Source organism: Lissotriton vulgaris, chromosome 6 (assembly GCF_964263255.1).
Source record: "Lissotriton vulgaris chromosome 6, aLisVul1.2, whole genome shotgun sequence".
Taxonomy (NCBI): domain Eukaryota; kingdom Metazoa; phylum Chordata; class Amphibia; order Caudata; family Salamandridae; genus Lissotriton; species Lissotriton vulgaris.
This window is the reverse complement of record NC_141694.1, coordinates 1,714,308,660-1,714,329,803: the sequence shown is the minus strand read 5'-3', so window position 1 is coordinate 1,714,329,803 and position 21,144 is coordinate 1,714,308,660. Positions and strand designations below refer to the sequence as shown.

The window sequence follows — 21,144 nt, the reverse complement described above, 5'->3', positions numbered from 1 at the left end:
TTTGATATGGTCAGTAACAAATCCAACTCCCAGTTCAGTTTGAGTAGAAAAGGTAGGGGTAGACTGAGGAACAGAGAGAACCCCTCTCAGGAATTTATTCTCTGTTAACTGGATTTTGCTCTGGGCTGTGTAACCCCAAATTTCACAACCATATGTTGCAACTGTCAAGCATTTGGCTTTATAAACCATTAAGATTGCTTCTACAGGTCTAGCCCCCAGCTTTTTAGTAAACCCTGTAAGTCCTGATATAGTCCTTGCAAACGCCACACTGCGGCTATTATTTTGTGAGCGCCAGGTTCCCTTTTCGTCGAATACAACCCCCAAATAGGGGAAAGTGGGTACCCTACAGACCTCTTCCCCACTGCAGAAGGTGCAGCCTGATTCATCAAGCCAAAATCGGCTCGCAAAGGGCCAGATTCTGAGAATCTGGCCCTTTGCGAGCGCTATTTTTGCATTTGGGATTCATCATCCCAAATGCAAAAATCGGTAATAGCGATGTCGCAATTTTGCGAGGAATTACATTTAAGGAATCTCTATTTGAGATTCCTTAAATGCAATTCATCATCCATTAAAAAATTCCGAATTCGCAATTTCGGCCCGCTATTTACTGCGAGGTCAAACCTCGTGGTAAATAGCGAAAACTTAGAAAAATGCTTTTAAAAGCATTTTTCTAAGTTGCATGTTGCACACACACATGTCCTTTGGATATGTGTGTGCGCAACACCTGTTTCAATGTTCATTTAAAAGGTGCTACAGGGTGTCCTTTGGACACCCCTGGCACCCTTTAAATCGCTATCTTATTTGCGATTAGCTAATTGCTAATCGCAAATAAGGAATACTCCCCATTCATTCCTATGGGTCTTTTGGCCCATAGGAATGAATGGGGAGTTATTCCTTATTTGCGATTAGCAATTTGCTAATCGCAAATAAGGATTGTGTAGGAATCGCAAATCTTTTTGCGATTCCTACATGAATCCCATTTTGCGAGTCTGTAATAGCGATTCCTTATGAATCGCTATTATAGACTCGCAAAACGGGTCTATGATGAATCAGGCTGAAAGTCTTTATTCTGTTGTTCCGCTTTGTCCTCCCAGCAATCAGAACCTGAGGTTTGTTTGCATTTATTTTTAAATCCAGGCTCTGCATAAAGCTTCCAAAAGCGTCAACAGCTTCTGAAGACCTTCCCCGGTACGTGCCAGGAGGACAGTGTCATCCGCGTATAGGAAAACTGGTATGACCAGTTCCCCTATACGCGGAATGTCCGGGAAAACCTTACCAAGTTGAGTCAAGGGCGTTTATATATAATGTAAACAGCAGGGGAGCAAGAATACACCCCTGTCTGACCTAAAGTGTCTTGTGCATCGCCCCTCAGTGTTGACTCGAATTGTTGCCGAGAGGTCGGAATGAAGGACTGCTAAAAAATCTACCAAGGGTGCATCAATTCCCATATCTAAAAGTATATTCCAGAGCTTTGACCTATTTACAAGGTCAAACGCGGAGGAGAGGTCCATGAACCCCATGTATAGTGACCCCTCCTTAGCCACCGTATACTTGCTAATTAAAAGGTGGAGATTTAAGCACTGGTCAATGGTGCTCCATTTTGATCTAAAACCATATTGGGCGTTAGACAGTACCCCTCTCTCTTCCAGCCACTCAGTCAGTCTGTGCAGTGCCATCCGACCCAATATTTTTACCGAAGAATCGATTAAAGAAATCGGTCTGTAACAGGCAGGGTCCTGCCTAGCACCCTTTTTAAAGACTGGGGTAATGACTGAAGTGGCCCACGAGGCTGGTAAACTGTCTGGGCCTATAGAGTTAAAAACATGGGTTAAGATTTTTGACCATAAGTTCGGAGCAGCTCTAAACAAGTCCGCAGGCACCCTGTCTGGCCCGGAAGCCTTGTTTTTAGACATTTCTCCTATAGCCCTTTCAACTACAGAAACCTCGAAAATTAAAGGAGAAAGGGCACTTTCAGACAATTTATGTGGGGAACATTGGCCATTTGCAGGAAGACTATAAATATTTTCAAAGTGGGCTATCAACGCCTCATCCACGATGTTACAATCCAAGGGGGAATTTTCATCATTTGTGAACAGTGGCTGATTTACTGTTGCCCAAAATTTCCCGCTATCTTTCAATACTTCTATTGAGAGAAGTTTTGACCAAGCTTCCTCCCGCAGCTCCTGTTTTCTTTCTGTTAATACTTGTTTATAGGCTGCTCTTCGAGAGGCTATAAGCCCCCTATCCCTAGGGGTTGCCTTTAAGGCTTTCAGGAGGGCAGCGTGGGACTGGGAGCATTTTTTATTAAACCATCTTCTGCCAGTCTGCTGTTTCCGCTTCCCTTTAATTAATAGGCTTTCGTTAACTTGTACACAAATTTTATAAAAAGCCCTAATGATGTCAGGGCTCACGGCATCGACATCTAAGCAAGTATTAATCTCTGGCTCCATTCGAGGTAGAAGCTCTAATAAAAAGGTCTCTGGGACCACTTTTGCCCATTTCAATTTTCTCCCCTGGTCTTTTAAGGTGACCACTCTTACAGATGTGGATCTAAAGGATAGGGGATCCCCTGGGATTAGTTCAATTATCACGGGATTGTGGTCACTAAAAACAGAAACCTCTGTCAAATATCTAAAAATATCTAAATACTTGAGGTAACATAAACGATGTTAAAAATACATAATCAATGATTGTACCGTTGTACCTTTGTCTTTGCCCTTAAATGTTGGGATCCTATTTTCAACCTCCACACAACCTGACTCATATAAATTCCAATTCGCCAGAAAGAGTTCCAATTCCTCACCCTGTCTTGTGTGTTCAAAGTGAGAAAGTGCAGAGAACGGGGGGTCCTCATAATCCATACTCCCACACAGATTCCATGTTTGGCCACCCCGGCCAGCTGGCCGCCTTCTTCCCTTTCGGCAGCCTCTGGCCGCTCCCGGCTGCAGCTAGGCGTGCGCGTCCGGCGCGCCCCGACTCGCCCAGGGGGTTGAACGACTCACCAAGTACCCGAAACCAAGGCTTCCATCACACCTCCTGCCCCCTCCAGAGGAGCTGGTTGTCCTCACACCTCCGAACCATCCCTGGGGGCTGGTTTCGATCGCACCTTTTGGCTTCCTAGTGAGCTGGCTCCAGGCCTTGATGAGTGTCTGGGATTCCCTAGACGCATGGACCAAAAGCATCAAAGACACAGCCGCCCAGACAATCAGGCGCCTGGCCCTCGGACCTCCGGCCTCCAGCCTCTGAGGGTCCGGACATCAAAGAGTTCCTGGACTATAAGACAGCCTGCCTTCCATCTAGCCGGCAGTTGTATCTTGGACAAGAAAGCCCTGCTGATCTGATCGCGGCTGACCTTGAAGAGAACAGACTCTGATCCACCGAGCCCTGCTGACGTCGTCGCGGCTCATCCTCGAAACTACGGAACTGAACCACCGGAGTCCTGCTGACGCTGTCGCGGCTCCCTCTCTAAGAGTAAGACCTGAACCATCGGAGCCCTGCTGACCTCGTCGAGGCCCACTCTTGAGAACGAGAGACACTTGCTACCATCCAGAGCCCTGCGGACGCTGTCGCGGTTCCACCTGCCTACGAGTACGACAAAGTACTCCTGACCAAGTCCTGCTGACCTCGTCGCGGCTTGAAGAACTCTCTGGTCCGGCTGGACCATCGACGCTACCCTCACGACCATCGGAAACCGAAGTGAGTAGGACAGCAAGTCCCATCGCCAGCCCCCCGTACCCCACAGTTCGAGGATTGAGAACTGTGCGCAGGGTGCGTGGCGTACCAGCTGGCCCTATAAGACTGTCTCGCTTCCCCGTTCTCTTGCTACGAGACTTTTGTGATCCCTCGATCGCTTTGTATTGCTCCTTATTTTTATCTTGATAAAGTTCATACTTGATAAAGATTCACTGTGTGGTATCCGTTCGTAAGTGTGGTGTGTCGACAGTGTGTACGATCAGTCCTCCCCGGCGGGGACTCCCCCGCGATAAGACTCGGCAGTAATTGTGGGAGAGGAGGTCCCGGGTGGTTAGGAGAGTCATCTTGACCCCTGGGGTCACCGCCTTCCAACAATGACTTTAAGCTATAGTTAAAAAGAAATTGCTCAAGGAGATCTAAATTATTATCTACTTCCATGGAGTTATAGAGGTTAATAAATAATACTTTTTTGTGTCGGATCTAGTTCTACAACTAGATTATTAAACCCTCCTACTTCAAGCTGTGTAAGAGAACCCTTTATCTCTAGGGAGAATAAGCTAATCAGACCTCCTTTCGCTCTCCCAGCAACACTTTCTCTGGCTGGGATGAAAAAGTGACTATACCCGTCCAAAGAAAAACAGTTTTGGAGGTCCCAGGTCTCTTGGAGGGATATTATATTGAATGTTTTTAGATACGCGGTCCATATAGCATCTCCACTTTTTGCCTTTATGCCAGCTATGTTCCAGCTCATCACTCTACAGGGTGATAATGGTGTCCCCTCAGCATAGCCCTGTTCCTGGTGGTTATTTAGTCAGTCGTTTTCATCCATTCCTGAGAGTGGAGAAAAACGGTTCGCCAGTGTACATCCCAGGACGTTTAGGTTCTCATTAGTTGTACCCACATCCCCTAGTGCATTCCCTCCTTCTGACACAGGCTGTAGCCCCCCATGCACGGGTATTGGCAGTACTGATGGTGTAACCTGTGCTTCCACAACTGGGACTGATACAACAGATCGAGGCCGTACCTTGTTCACATGCCCTCCATCTGTCACGGGTGGAAGCCATACGTTGTTCCCAGCCCTTCCCTCTCTCACAGGTTGTAAGCCCCTGTGCCCGAGACTGGTCACTACTTGTGGTATGCCATGTGCCCTCACCACTGAGACAGTAAGGAGCCATACCCTATTTTGGGGTGGTGGATAAAAATAACCAAGGGGAAGCGCCCTAAAGCCCGGGTATGACAGGTTAGAACCATCCCAAAACAAACGTTCCGCAATGTGGTAAGCTTTAAAATGTATCACCACACAGTCCCCTTTAAGCGTTTTTCTTTTGGAGCCAACCCATCTTACTCTTCTAGCCATGTTTATACTAGCGGCTATATCCATATCCCCGCTACAATAATTTTTACACCACAGTTTGGTTTGCTCCACTAGCTCTGTGGTGCTTTCACACTCATTTTTTTCATGGGGGAACCCCTGTCAACACGGCCACTAGAGGAGCAGCTTGGGGCAGTAATTGTACGTTAAACTGGCAAGGCTGCTCATCTGATTCTTTAATGGGATATCGTGTGCCTGCCAGTATGGGGCTGCACTGGTTTTCTCGTATACTACCTCCCAAAGGTTGATTTCCAATAATTCCCTCAGAGAGCAACCCCACTCTTCTTGCTGTACACATTATACTTTACAACCAGTATTACAATTGTAGCACTTCATTTCTTCTGCATGAGAAAGAAGACTGTTCAATAAATACTTTTTAATTGAAAACGCCCGTCTCTATTTCTCTGCACCTCTGGTGAAATGAACCATGCATGATTGACTAAGTGAAATATCTATCTATTGTTTCCACGACTCTGAAGATACGTTTTATCTTGGGGAAACAAAGTTGTAATGTTTATACGGTTGTCAGAAACGAATCCCTTCTTATTTATTCGTGAACGTTTCTAATGATCTCTGAGCTAGCTGGCACTCACAATAAAGTTTAATATATTCGATAGAGACCCAGTCGACATAAGTCCTACGTCACATCTATAGGTTATATTATTACAATGCGCAGAGCCTATTGGGAATATAGGAACTACACTACATGGCGCCCAACGTTTGGTAAGGCACTAATTTAACGCTAGGTACTAGAGTAACTCAGTTGTGCTTTTCACAGAGACCCCTTTTCCCGTCAAATACTCCAATAGACGTCTGGAGTGGGTGAAAGGCAAATATCCGCCATAACTGAGGAGGACGAAAATCCTATGTATTCGTTTTTGGTTAGTTCAACGTTGAAGGATACAGTGTTCCACAATATTGTGCACCTTATCTTTGTTTCCTTGAAACTTGCTCTGCAAACTTTCAGTCAAACAAAATGACTGAAAACGAAGCCGGTGGAGCTGCAGCAGCAGCCCGACCAGGTTTTGACACTACAGGGTTTAATGAAGATGACGATGATATTATAATCATCCCGGAAAATTTAAGGAACACTATCACTATAAAGCTTATAACAAATGGCCTATCACCTAGAGGTAGTAGGGTAATATTTGTCATAGAGGCACATGAATATCGGCAGACAGAGGTATTCTATTCATGGATTATCTTCCCAGAAGCAAATCGACCAACACATGTGTTCCACTTCTACGCGATAGAGGAACCTCCAGCGGACTACACTCCTTTTGAGGATGTTGAAATTCCATTAATATACCAAGAGCATGCGCTCTGGTTTAAAGGTGCCCTACAACATCAAAATCACATTACCAGGCTCGGTCCACTAGGTAGACTAGGAGCAACATGGCCAGTACTATCCACCTATGCACCACATCCTGACATTGAAAGAATGACAGATGTAGAACTATTAGCTCAACTAAAACAATTAATTAAAATACATAGACAATTGGTCCAATATGTCATGCGGACTCTAACAGTCCAACCTACTATAAGGATTCCACAGCCCACCCCTCGCCAGGGGAACAAAAACAAAATTACACCACAGACTATACAAAAACCCGCAAAAAAGGAACAAATTCCATTCTGGTTAGCTCAAAAAATTACTCTAATAGAGGCAGTATTTCCCGATAGTACACCTCATGAGAAACACAGGATTCTAACAATCTTTTTACCAATGGGGATCGCACCACACCTGGAGGACTGTCGCACTTGCGGTACAGTCTTTGCTGCAATCTACACAAAAACACATGGTGTTCCGTCTATGGCGGTAATACCAGACGTCCTCAAACAGATTCAAAATGAATATGGGGCAGAGCCTGCTTTAAATCTGGGTATGAAATTACTGAAAGATTTCAAACAGGTCTCAGCTATAATATTAGCTAATATTAAAGATGAGGCAGCATCCATGGCAATCCGCCAAAAACTAAAAGAACTTGATGTAACTGAGCAACCATATGAATTGGCCAGAATAACTGAAAAATCCTATGAAGAACTTGGTAGAGAAAGTTTGGGTGGGAAACCAGTAAAGCCAGAACTAACAGAAAATCCTGAAAAAGGTTTTATTAAAAACACTCTCACTACTCCTAAAAAGAAGTGGGAAAACACTAAACGGACACTTCCTAGAAAGAAGCGTTCTCCGTCCAGAGGTAGGTCTCCTCAAAGGGAGCCCTCTGAAAAGAGGTATAACCTCAGGAACAGGGATAGTTTGAGAAAACCTGATAGATATCAATATACTGATACACGTTCCTCTCGTACCTTTCAGACTTCCTCACAGAAATCGGAAAGAAGAGGACGATCAGAACAGAAGGAAGAACGTGTGAAGTCCAAAGACGATCAACACGTTCAGAAAAATAAGAAAACTCAATTCACCACAAAGAAGGTAGCAGGTTTCAAAATCAGACATGCCGAGGATCTTGAGGACACAACTTAAGAACGGGTAGTGGGCTCAGACAATGCTGGACAGCACAGCAGAAGTTACCATAGCTTGCAAGATCCTGAAGGATCATCTGAAGATAGTGGATTTGAATGAGTACATTCAAGTTGAAACTGCCGATACCAGGGTTAGTGTACCCCATAAGTTATATGAAATAACGCTCCGAATGGAGGGGGACATAACTAGGAAAATAAGAGCACTCTTTTGGGAGAAACTCTCTAAGGGTTATGACATTCTTCTAGCTGAAAAAGACTGGCCACCTAAATTTGTCACGGAGTACCCACATGGCGAACACATCATTATGCCAGCCTTCTCAAATCATATTCCTATTCATTAAAAATACACCTATGCCAGAAAATGGGTTGTAGCTCAAGTTCCAGCATTCTATAAAAATCATGTGGGATGGGATGAGGATTTTCCTCACCATAAAATACAGTAAAAAATTCAACCAGCTGCTCAGAGGCAGTATCCAGTAAAACAAGAAGCTAAAAAACAGGTCAGGGAGATCTTAGATCAACTTGAATACTAGGGGGTGATTGAAACATGCACCTCGTCCATGAACAATCCTTTGTTTCCTGTCTCCAAACCAGACAATCCATATTGTCTAGTTTTGGACTACAGACAATTAAACTCTTGTTGCAAAACTTTTGCAGTACAAAATGCACACAGTGCAGCACTGATGAATAACATTGTGCGTAAAAAATATAAAACCACATTAGATATTTCTAACGGTTTCTTCTGTCAAAACATTGCACCAGAAAGTAGGTACTTGACCGCTTTCTCAATAATGGGGACACAGCGTCATTTTTGCCGTCTCCCCCAGGGATTCAAGATAGTCCAGGGTTACTTTCAGCCAGAGTAACAGAGTTACTTCAAACGTATGATGATGAGGCATTATCTTATGTCGATGATCTCTATCTAACAGGTGATGACTTGGCTATGCACTTGAACAGAGTGAACACCATAATACTTTGCTTCGCATCTGAAGGGTACAAATTCAATTTTAAGAAATCCCGAATTGCCCACCTCAACGTCATATTCTTAGGATACGAACTTTCGAATGAAGGCAGATGCCTAGCAACAAACTTTCTAGAGAAATGTGTGCTGCTCCAACCTCCAAAACGCTGAAAAACTGAGTCCATTCTAGGTTTCCTAAATTTCGGAAGAACATACATTCTAAATTACGCAGAAAGGGTTAAACCTCTCTACGAATTAATGAAACCAGATTTCAAACCAACTAATTGGACTCAAAAACACACAAAGTTTGCGTTCAGTGCAAACAGACATGTTAGCAACAACACATTTGCAAACACGTGTTAATATACGCAACCTTGTAATCCGAATCATTCCAGGAAAATGCGGATTCACATACTTAACCTTTAATGAAGGCGAAAACGTACCAATAGCTTATAAATCACACTTGTACACACAAGCTGAAATGAAATTCACTTCTACAGAAAAAATTCTGACAGCGGTTCAAACTGCAGTAGCAAAAGAGAGAACTCTCGCACAGGTAAAACGCATAATGGTCGTTACTCCTGTACCTGACTTAGAGGCAGTGACAAAAGCAAGCATTCCAAATGCTAAAGCTTTACATCCGAGATGGATACAATGGGTTAACTCTCTTGCTGCAACAGACCTTGAATAAGTTTTTGACCCTCAAGAATTTCTACAATGCGAACAAGAATGTCCTCTTCCCACTGAGATTCTGCCTCTAGAACAGTACGAATGTATAATTTATACAGACGGATCAGCACAACCCGCAATTGGGGGTAAACAAGCTTATAGTGCTGCATGCGCAATTGTTAAAGGTCAATGGTAAATTCAGACCTATGGTCACAAAAACACAATCTCTTGAGACTGTACAGCTCAGCGAGCTAAACTACAGGCATTCAAGATGGCGCTTCAAAATACCGATCGCGAATCCTCAACACTCATAGTGGGGATTCATATTACTGCGTTCAATCTTACAATGAATACTTGCAGAACTGGGTTCAAACCGGTTTCAAAGGTGCAAAAGGTGGCACAATTAGGCATAAGTTGCTTTGGGAACAAGTAGTTCAATTACAGAAAGAACTACAAAAGACTCACGTGATCCATACACTGAGTCATCAGCGTGATGCCGTAGATGTTGCAGGGAATTTATTGGCTGATGAAGCCGCGAAGGCAGCTGTGCAAACGGCTTCCGTAGCTGTAATCACTCATTCAAAAAAAAAAATAGACAGCAAAATAATGCAGGCTTCCAACAAAGACAGCGGTAAAACATTACCAAAAGGCTTTCCTCTCAAGTACTCATATATAACTGATGCAAATAATGTTCCTTTTGCTCGAATCCCTCGAGTGGGGATAGAGTAATTCCAAACATGAAACATAGATTAGGGCTAATCTTGGCAGCACATGAAGGGCTCGCCTCTACACACGCAGGTTTTTCCGCCACAGTGTCATTATTAAAACAAAGATACTGGTGGCCGCGCATTAGGAAACAAACCAGAGATTATGTTTTGGAATGTGAAATCTGCCAGAAAATGAAAGTTTCAACAGTAAAACGCCTGGCGCAGACGCCCCTTCTAATTTCAGATAAACCATTAGCATGTGTTTACCTGGAACACTGTGGTCCCTTACAAAGGGATGATAACTATAAATATATCATGGTCGCAGTGGATTCATGCTCAAGATTCATTTGGATGTGGCCTCAGCGCTCGGCTGACGCCCGAAGTGTTATAAAAGATTTGTGAGTCTTTATCGGCACATACGCAATCGTCACAATACATTCTGACCAGGGTCCTGCATTTAGCTCTCGAGCATACAAGGAGGCCATGGCCAGTCTAGGCGTTGCATTGCTCTACTAAAGTCCATTCCATCCTGAGAAAAATTCGGTAGTGGTAAGAAAAAACCCGGACATAAAGCAATCTATAACAGCGAGGGTATTAGGCTCGGGTGACAGGTGGGTCAAACATCTAATAAGTGTCCAACGCAGTCTTAACAATCTGCCAAGAAATTCTCTGGGTGGAATCACTCCATATGAAATCCTTTTTGGTACTAGAATGATAATCGAAGACCTTGATCGTCATACTCCAGTGGTAGAAAAATAAACCTTTGATATCAAAGACCGTTTGGCTGTTTAGCAACACATTACAGAAGCCAACGACCACTGAAGAAAAACCACCTGTCCCAGCAAGACCTGTCTAGATTCCAAAGATTAAGGATCTAGTCAGAGAAAAGATCGCGGACAAGAAGGAATTTGGGCCTTCTTACAGAAAACCAGTACCTGTCTTAGCAATCCACGAATCAAGAACAGTGTTACTGCCGCCCCTTGCTGGTAGAAAGGAGAACCGTACGTATCTATCGACCTGGTAAAACCACATCATGTGGCCAATAATAAGTAGTAGGCCCAGTGGACTCCAGAGATGTAGCAAACGACCAAATCTTGCTACTATTCAAGAGGTTCAGACTGAGAGACTCAGCCCCTTTGAAGAATCTGCAGTAAGAAAAGAAGGACTATGTAACAAAGCCATGGAACTTCTGCCTCTTGAAACCCAAATAACAGTTTGTCAAGACAATCCTGTCTATAATGATATAGCATCTGACTTTACTAATATGACAAGGGATCAAGCAGCTCCAGCGATTTAAGTAATCCGGATGCAATTCCAACAATTGACAGAACTGCCTCTGGCTATTTCATCAACTTTGATACGTTTTCTGAGGATCCCAGTGAACGTGAAACAACGCCAGTAAATAAAACCGTCAAAGAAAAAGTAACAGAACTCTTTCATCAACTTGAAAATACATATCTAGTATCACCATGGGTTGAACTTTGGATTGTTTTAGGTGTACTTTTTATCCTACTTTGGTTAATCCTTGTATTTTGTTTGGGAACGCTGATAAATGGGAAATATAGTAAAATGGACAGAGCAAGTAATAACATCAACTTGCAGCTGAAGCCACACAAATCATCTCATCCTGAACAAAGAGACTTGTCATCAGTAAACATCACAGCCGTTCCTATACCAGGTGGTATAGCATGGACAGAACTGATTATGACATTTATGGTCCTGTAGAGCTGGTGAAGATTCCACATTAATTTAAGGTTTCCTTGAGTGACTTTGTTTCACCCAGCACATTTTCAGGTGATTGGGACTTTGAGACTGGTAATAATATGATGGCAGACTTGTAAATTTTGCTGACATTTCTAAAACATGAATAATTAGAAGGTTCATCAGATTATGAACAAATGTATTGTTTTAATCATTATGGTCATCATGACTTGCAAAAATCTGCAAATCCTAGAAATGTTTATACTTATGATCAATGGGAACATTGTCCAACGCCACCAAAAGGTAGCTCAAAAACATTTTATGAAAAATGTCCATACTTTTCTGGTTTTAATGTCACAAATCCAGAAACATTATACTTTAAAAATGTTAATAGGACAGGAATGAAAAGTATGTTGACTAACACTAAGCAAATTTTTTCTGCGGCCTTTATGCTTGATTGTCCACATTAGGTTTCGACTTTTGGAACGACAACATTGAGACAAAAACTGTCTGGGGCGCAAAAGACTGGCAGGTGCAGGGATTAGAAGCTTTATTCAGAGCCTGCATCATCCCAGAACAAATAATGTTTTTAAATGACACTGTTCAACAAACATATTGTCCTTGCTTAGCCAAGATAAAAGACTTAAACAAACCATCCATACCTAAACCCACACCTGATAGTAATGGAACTACAGGAGGTAGACGTAAAACATATTTCACAACAGAACAGAACTGATCCTGATTGGAAAAAATGGTTAATCAGGCCCACAGACACAAATAGCTGTCAAGATAGATTCCTGAACAAGACACAAGGGTTTACAGTAACTAGGCCAGATCCAAGATATGTCCAGAGACAACATCCAGGGATAGTAACAAAATACAGTGTAGGAAAACGATGCCTTGAGTGACTACAGAAATCCACACTCCCAGAAATAAAACAACACTTAACTTTACTTAAAGATGGTGTTGATTTAAGAGACTTCTTACAAGGGCCTTGTAAACCATGTCATAAACGTTTCATATACACCTGTATATACGCTGCTTATAATGAAGTATGGAAAATCATGCAAATGGAAACTGTAGAATGAATATGAGAAGTAAATCGTATTAATTTAGAGAAAGCTCTCTCTGTAGTTGACAATTGGTTAACGAGTCTGTCATCCAGAATTTATTCTTTGGACAGTATTGTATCCTCTGCCATAGACATAATGGAACAGGACTTGCTCATGTTACAACATGGACAGTCTCAATTGCGTTCTAATGCTGCTAGGCTGGACGTTACAAAACCTTTGTTCAGGCTATGTGCCTTGGCGTCTAATCAACACCACGTCATTGTTTACTGGATTTAACCTTACAGATAAACAAATCTCTTTGGCACAGAGGGGATCAGACTATACGGTGCTGAGCATAGAAAAACTGGAAAGATTACCATTAACAGTTTCTGAGAAACCAGCCGTGGAATGGATAATACATGGCACCATTACATTGCCAGTGACGATTTTCCAGTTTCAATATTGCTTGAAACACATACCAGCGGGCCTGTATGAAAGGTTGGGTAAAGAATACATAAAGTCGACCTGGGATTTACCATACACACACAAATGTTGGAGTGGGGTAAAGAAGGTATTTCTTAGTCGTAAAAATTGCAAGAGCTCACTAAGCGGTACACTTTTGTGCAAGGGTATCAATTTACATGGAACCTGCGATGGTTCTTCTACCAACTTATCCTGTCACCTGCAGGGTTCCCCCTGGCAGCAGTGATAGATCCACTTTTCAGGCAGCTTTCCAATGAGAGCTACATAATGTTCACAGCTGTTGTGGAATGATGCCAGGAATAGCCTATCATTAGTGTGTCATCCAGGGTCACTTGTTGTATGCAAGTATTGTTTCCTAAAACTAAGACAGACGGGGAGTCGCCGCTATGGCCTTCACTGAACATCTCTTCTATACGAATTGATACTTTAAGCAGAATGAAAGCCATTCTTTTACAAAAAACTGTGCCACTGACCTTGTCCAAAGAGAAGTATGATCTGCAAGTTGCAATGTCCTCTGCAGAGATACATGCCCTATTATCAACAAACTGCCCCATCCATTTTACAGAAATGTTAGGTTGTATCTTAAACATGTCTGATACCAGTGGTATTGTACATGTATTTAAGACGATTTGTTCGGGACTGTTAGCACCATTTGAAGCAGTCCTAGGCATTTTTCCAAACTTCGTGGTCTCTGTGTTCGGCGGCCTGCCTCTCATTTTGGAACTCATAGCAGGATACTATTCTTATTCCTTCTGCTCCAATATGGCAAGTCCAGTCACCAGCGACACCCAGATTACCATGGAGAAAACCCTTCTGGCAATGCAATGTCGTGAGCGCATGATACAGATTCTTGGCTTGGCTCGTTTGAGAGATCTGAATACCAAGTGGTTCCTATCATTAAGACCAATCTGGCAAGATTGCATCTTACCTGTTCTACTATGCTTGCTTTGTGGAGAGGAATGCGTGTTGGATATCTGTCTAACACTTCCATCAGCACTGCCCACGGATGTTGATAGTTTCCTTGGTTCGGTAATGGCTCATGCATTGTGTTGTCTCCAGCGGCTACCAATTCTGATGACGGCATTCATTGAGGTCTCACCAGCACCTCCAGCTGACTGTGAAATACGTGGACCAATAGGCACACAGGTACCATACTGCGAACGAACATTGCTAATGCGGCTGACGCTAACGGCGATGCTTCTCATCTGTGTATGGTTGATCTACCTAATGAAGTAGTCCAACTTTCACCTACTGTGGTAGACGATTTCTTTGCCAGCTTAGAAGATTTAATGTTTTCTCCTGACAACGAGAATAACTTTTGAAATTAGCACACAGCGTTCTATCAACTCTGAATTGGACCTTCGCTTTTCAAAACAAAACGTCTAACTTTGGAACTCTATTTTTCTACGATTTGATTTGACTTTTTTCCAAAATTTAATTTTTATTTATTTTTGGCACAAAGTAATCTTCTTGGAGTAGAACTATTCCTCGAGAACAAGAATTCTTTGAATACTTCCTAGAGACAATATTTGAGCTTGTCCACAACCAAAACAGTTTATATATTCTGCTATGTGATGGTCTCGACTTCTGTATTTAAGAGCCATTTCATAAATGTATTGTTCATGATTTATTCAGTAAGCATTGCCAATATCGTACTATATGCTTAGAATGACATCATTCATTTCAAATACATTTTGTGTATTTTGGGAGGGATTGTAAACATATGCTTTAGATATGTTTTTAATGCTTATAATTTAGTAATGCCAAACAAAATAAAGTGGAGAGGGTGTTGTACAGCATTTTCCCGATTCATGACTTGGTAGGCATATGGATATCTGCACTGGTGCATGATCTGAAAGAGTATGGGCCAGGGGCACGACCTTCCCGGCTAATTGACTCATAGCTTTATATATCAACCAGTAGTTAAGGTGGGACTTGTTGTATAGCATTTTAGGACCCTATTGTAATTTTCCAGATTAATGCCCTTATATAGGTATAAATCACCTTGTCCTTATATACGCATAGAAATCATAACCATATTTAGACATAGAATATGCAGTCCAATTACAGGCATGGATACTTCCACTAGTTCCGAAAAGCCACAACGGTTTCTTGGAAAACTCGCCATTTAGCAGTCAGGGACTTCCCCTTGCTTGAATATTGATTTGTCCAAGAACTCATGGAGTTTCCAAAGAACTGTGAGGCTTTGATGAAGTTATTATGTCCAACCTTACGTCAAACTCTGCACCTTCAAGATATAAATATGCCCACACTTGCCCTAGCAAACACACGGTGGTTTGGAGCAGTTCGACTATCTACTTGCCTGACACAGCTCGCTGCAGCAAGTGCCGAAGGAAGTCGACCCTCCAGCAGACGCACTGAGAGAGACGCTGTCTTTTCTCTTGCCTAGAAATCCAGCTCCAGTGTTTCCAAGCTCCCCTTGCGGGGTGTTGGGAAATCGAGTCCTGAGAGAGAGAGAGATACCAGACCTCCTTCATTCTAATACCAAGGTAGGGAGCTGATTAGACCCTAAGAGAAATCTTGGATAGATTCTTGGCAAAAGAATACTAAACCTATGCTACACCATACTTACTTCTTCCCTCGCCCTAGACTTAGGTTAGGTACATTGGGGTAGGCGTATTTTAGAAGCACCAGTTGCGTACTTTTAGTCTTTATTTATTTATGTTTGTATTTTATGGCTTAGAAACCATACCATGCTTTTACAGTGTTATTTCATAATACTCTTCTTGCTGTATGCATTATACTTTACAGCCAGTATTACGATTGTAGCAGTTCATTTCTTCTGCTTGAGAAAGAAGATTGTTCAATAAATACTCTTTATTGAAAACGCCTGTCTCTCTATTTCTCTGCACCTCTGGTGAAACGAACCATGCACAAGTGACTGAGTGAAATATCTATCTGTTGTTTCCACGACTGTGAAGATACGTTTTATCTTGGGGAAACAAAGTTGTCATGTTCATGCGGTTGTCAGAAACTAATCCCTTCTTGTTTATTAGAGAAAGTTTCTAGTGACTTCTGAGCTAGCTGGCACTCACAATTAAGTTTAATATATTTGATAGAGACCTAGTCGACCTATGTCCCACGTCATATCTATATGATCTATTATTCCAGTGCGCAGAGCCTATTGGGAATATAGGAACTACACTACAGACTAACTACATGGACAGATAAGTAATGCGTTGGCTGGATGCCTTACTCTTCAAATATCGTGATCTGTAGAAATTATCGAATTTTAGCTAGTAAGATAGAGTGGGGGCCAAACACAAAATGAGGTATTTCGGAATCCATCTGACTCAAAAATTGAATGATATACCTAAAATCAGTTGGCAGATAGTAGTGAAAGAGATTACTAAAACGCGAACAGGATGGGGTAATCTGCCACTGAATTTATATGGACGAGTTAATATTGTTAAAATGACCATACTTCCCAAATTAACCTTCCTTTTTAATACCATCCCATTACCCTTTCCCCCGAAAGATATCAGGATCCTGCAAGGGAAGATCGGATCCTTTATATGGGCTTCAAAATGTCCTAGGATAGCCTGGAAGAAATTAAGGAGGGGGTTGAAGATAGGTGGTCTGGCCCTACCAGATCTATTTTTATATTGTCATGCCTTTCACTTTAAAAATGTTAGGTTATTGGCTAATAAATTGGACTCTTCTTCACAAGGCTGCCTCTTTCAGGCATTGTTGCAAGACCAACCACAGAACCACGAGTTCTTCCTTCTTAAATTTGGCGACCAGAAGTATTTTAAAAAGGTTCGACTTAAGATCCTACAGACAACACTTAGGAACTGGTTATTTGTCCAGAGATCCTTGGGGATCCCATATTATAACTCTCACGCCCCAATTTGGGATTCTCCGGGCACTCCGGAATGTCTCCAGGATCAATTGTCTCCGCCATTAAAATCAGCAGGTTTGAGCAGATGGGGTGGATCTTTGTGTTACCTCAGGCTTAATAGACTTGGATTCTTTATCTTCCCTAACTAATGGGTCATTAACAAGATTTAAATTTTACCAACTTTCGGCCTGGTGGTCAAGGCAGGAGTTGGAGTTTGAGGATGAAACGGGGATCCTTGATTCTGTCTGCAGGGAGGGAGTATAGAAACAAGAGTTATTGTTTTGGTACAGGTTGCTAATGGGGGTAAAAGGAACGTTAAAATTAGAGCTGGCGAGCCTCTGGGGTAATGTTTTATCAGATTGCCCGGAGGAAACTTTAAAGATCTGGACAGACTCATTTTCAATGTCCCAGAGCCTAATTAAACCGACTAATCTCAGAAGGAACAATTTGTTCACTGCTTATAGAGTATATTGGACCCCGGCTAAACTATTTAAGGTTACGTCAGACAACTACTACTGCCCTAGATGTAAACTCCCGGCAGTTGATGATCGAGACATGTTTTTAGAATGCCTAAAGATTTTTGATATTGGAATAATGTTATCAGCTTTTTGGAAAAGGTCTTATCTGTCCGTATTACATGCTCTCCTAGATTAGCTCTTTTAGGTTTGCCATGTGGTTATAACCTTAATAGTTTTACCTCACATTTTATATTCTATGTGATGGTCATAGCACAGAGAGAAATTTGTAGGGAATGGAAGTCAGAGGCCCCTTCAAGGTTTGCTGACTGTTTAAAAAGGATTGTCAGTCAGCAAGCTAGATATGGCTTGTCAAGCAGAGAGCGCAGATAGGGTGTGGTCGGCACTGGTGGCCTGGTCGAAGAGCTAAAGGCGGTCCAATGATTATGCCAGAGGTGTGTGGGTCCTGTCCTCCCAGGTGTCTCATCAGAGGGAATGGGAGTTGGACAAGGAAACAGCCTTCCTCTGGGAGATTCCTGTGTGTCGCACATTGAGTCCAGGGCAGTAACCAAGATTGACAGTGTGAAAGGCACGCGGAGTTCCCATCTAGAGCATTCACCATCTGGTGGCATGTATGAGGACAAAACAAAAAAAGAAACTAATCCCTTCTTGTTTATTTCAGAAAGTTTCTAGTGACCTCTGAGCTAGCTGGCACTCTCAATTAAGTTTAATATATTCGATAGAGACCTAGTCGACCTAAGTCCCACGTCATATCTATAGGATATATTATTCCAATGCGCAGAGCCTATTGGGAATATAGGAACTACACTACAGACTAACTACATGGGCAGATAAGTAATGCGTTGGCTGGATGCCTAACTTTTCAAATATCGTGATCTGTAGAAATTATCGAGTTTTAGCCATTAAGATAGAATGAATGTGAATACTTAATGGGTGTGGTCATAATGTTCTGTGAAGAAGTGAGCCTCTTTAGAGGCTCAGTGCAGTGCAGTCGTGATAGGGATGTTTTTTTTAATAGACTTGAGAAGGTTTGGCTGCCTGTCTATTTCTACCTGCGTTTCATTGTTTCTAGTCTGATGATGCCATGGGTCCCAGTTTCAAGTTATCTGCTTGCGATGGCCTTTGTCTGTACCGGGTAGGTTAGGGTTTTTTTCTTGAAGGCTTTGTGGGTGATGCAGCTTGTCTTGAAGATGATGCAGTGAAGTTCCTTCAGAGTCCTGGTAGTGTGGATAAATGGTTCTTTATGAGAAGAGCTGCAGCATGTGTGAGAAAGCAAATGTAGTGTTAGGGAGGCCAATCGGCAGGATATTGCTCCCACCAAGTGGTAGAGGACTGCAACTTTATCCCTGATCTTGGTTCGAGGTAGCAAGGGCGTCAAGTTTTCCAGGAGGGAGAGGTAAAACAATGTTGCCTTAGTTTTCTTAGAAGTGTGTTCCTTGAGGGAGAGAGATGTGTGGAGGGTAAATCCAGAGAATTTAGCATTTGTTGTCAGCTACTGGCTGAGGAAATTGAGGTTCTAATTTACTTGCCTGACTTGGATCAGAGGTTGTTTGGCTCTATTATTGTTGGGTTGAGCTTTAGTTAATTGACATGAAATTCTATATTAACTGCATGTTGCTGACTGTGTCATAGACAACTTAAAGGCCTGGCAGCATCAAGTGGTAGGGATCATTCTTTTTGTTTAAGAGTAGAGCCTTGCGACTACTGGCAGATAAGCTGCTTCCGTTCTGCAGCCTGATTAGTATCTTTGCAAGAAGTTGTTTTTGATTATTTGGTCCTGTGGTTAAATGGATATTGCTGCCTCAATGATTTTTCTGATGAAAATAAGGTGGTTGATAGGTCAGTAGTTTTGCAAGGTCATCTGGCTCCAGGATAGGTTTTTGTTAACAAACAAAGCTTCTGTCCTGTTTTTATGTCATCCTGGAAGGTTGTCTGAATATTTCATGCAGTGTATATACAGCACAGTTCTTAGCCCAGGCATTTATGACAGCCACTGAAGTGGACCAAGAGGCATCAGCATTTAATGGACTTCCATCCTATTTCGGCCATTGCTGTTTGATATGAGGCACTACACTGCCTTGACGACTTAAACCCAGTTGAACCAGAACCTGCTTCTGTCTCTTAAACATTGCATGTTACTTGACTTGTGATTAAGTGCTATAAATTTAAATGCAAATTCTCACTTATTCAATGTCATCGCTGATAACTGTATAGAATTTCAATGTTCAGTCCTTACAACTTCATATTCTATAGCATTTTCTTGTATACATTTATTCCCACAGAGCTGCTGAATTTAGTATACCAACAGTTTCCCAGTAGTCTTGAGTTGGACATCATTTATGCACACTGCTGCTGGGAATATGTGGTACAGTGGAACAAGGACCCAGAGGTAATATGGCTATTTTGATTCAAAACATATCAGTTCATGAGGAAGCTGCAAATGTTAAATATGGAGGAAAAGCTAGTTAATTTGTACTGTGTATAATAAATAGGAACGTTAGTATTAACATAAAAAAATTCTTTTGTTCTGTTTTCATCTTTTATTCTGTGATATCAGACAACGGGAGAAGTGTAAAGGGCTCTATCATGCACATCCATTGATTACAATTGAAAAGCTCCTCTTTGCTGAAAAGTGAAAAAGACACATTGTGCTGAATTCAGCTATTGGGAAAACAGGTGTATTGGTCACCTCCATATCAAGAGTGGGTGTTAGTCTATTGTTTAGTATAAATGTTTCTGATGGATAATTTTAACTGCAAATCCCTCGCCTTTTGAATTAGCAAGAACAGCCGCACACCATCAAACTCCGCTGCAACCATGCCCTGCCTCCAGAACTGATGGTGCAGAGTCTTGGTGATGCGCCACTCCAGACTGATGACATTAGTTCCTTCTTGTCCGGGGGTGCGCTCCTACCTTTGTTCATTTTCACAGACACCAATATATTATCAGCAAATGGACGGTTTGCAAGTGAAATGTCCCCATGCAAAAATACAGGATTTAAGCCATGCCACTTCTGCACAAAGCTCATGTTGGTCATCCACCTACACAATGTCTGCCTGTAGTGTCTAGGCTCTGGACACTACTATATGTCATGTGTTAAATGCTCCTTGATGCACTCACAGATGATCCGGTGCAGGAGGCAAAGCTACACGTTGCTGAACATAATAAGCGAGGTAGGTTGTTCTTCAAACAACAGACCTGTTCCCATTTCAATTCGCGGGCATGTCTAAGTTCCAGTGTCATTCCAGGTCATTCTCTTCAGGAAGACAAAGTAGATGAACAAGTTGTGCCACACGTGCAAGAAGTCCAAGTAGGTCTCAAACCTGCCTCATCAGTCCTGCTTCAGGGAGAAGTCACCCAGTTGGCACTTTAGGTTCTGATTCTCCTGCCATCATCCGATTCAAAGCCTTTTCCAAGTCTTGTCCCGGTGTGTCTCACATTTTGTGAGCCATTGCAGACTCAGCAGCAAATATAGGCCTTTAAGAAGATCATGCTGCAGATTTTCAGGGTGATCTAAGCACCCTCATGAGCGTCTTCAGGCCCCACAGATTCACACGGGCTTCAAGTCGAACTCCCCTAAGCACCAGTATAATCACCATCTGGAAGCCTTCGGAACTGATTCCGATGCAGGTCATGGATTTCAAAACGTTCCAAATGACGAAGAAGAGAATTAAGAGGTGGAAAATT

General features: G+C 42.4%; 1 protein-coding gene across 1 annotated transcript in view; it reads left to right on the top strand.

The window, feature by feature from the left end:
- The window catches only part of RAB3GAP2 (RAB3 GTPase activating non-catalytic protein subunit 2), a 684,945-nt gene that overhangs the window by 421,015 nt on the left and 242,786 nt on the right, over positions 1–21,144 (top strand). Inside the window, exon 26 of the mRNA XM_086927924.1 lies at positions 19,740–19,846. Within this exon, the coding sequence (XP_086784050.1) occupies positions 19,740–19,846 (107 nt within the window). The remainder of the gene's footprint in view (positions 1–19,739; positions 19,847–21,144) is intronic.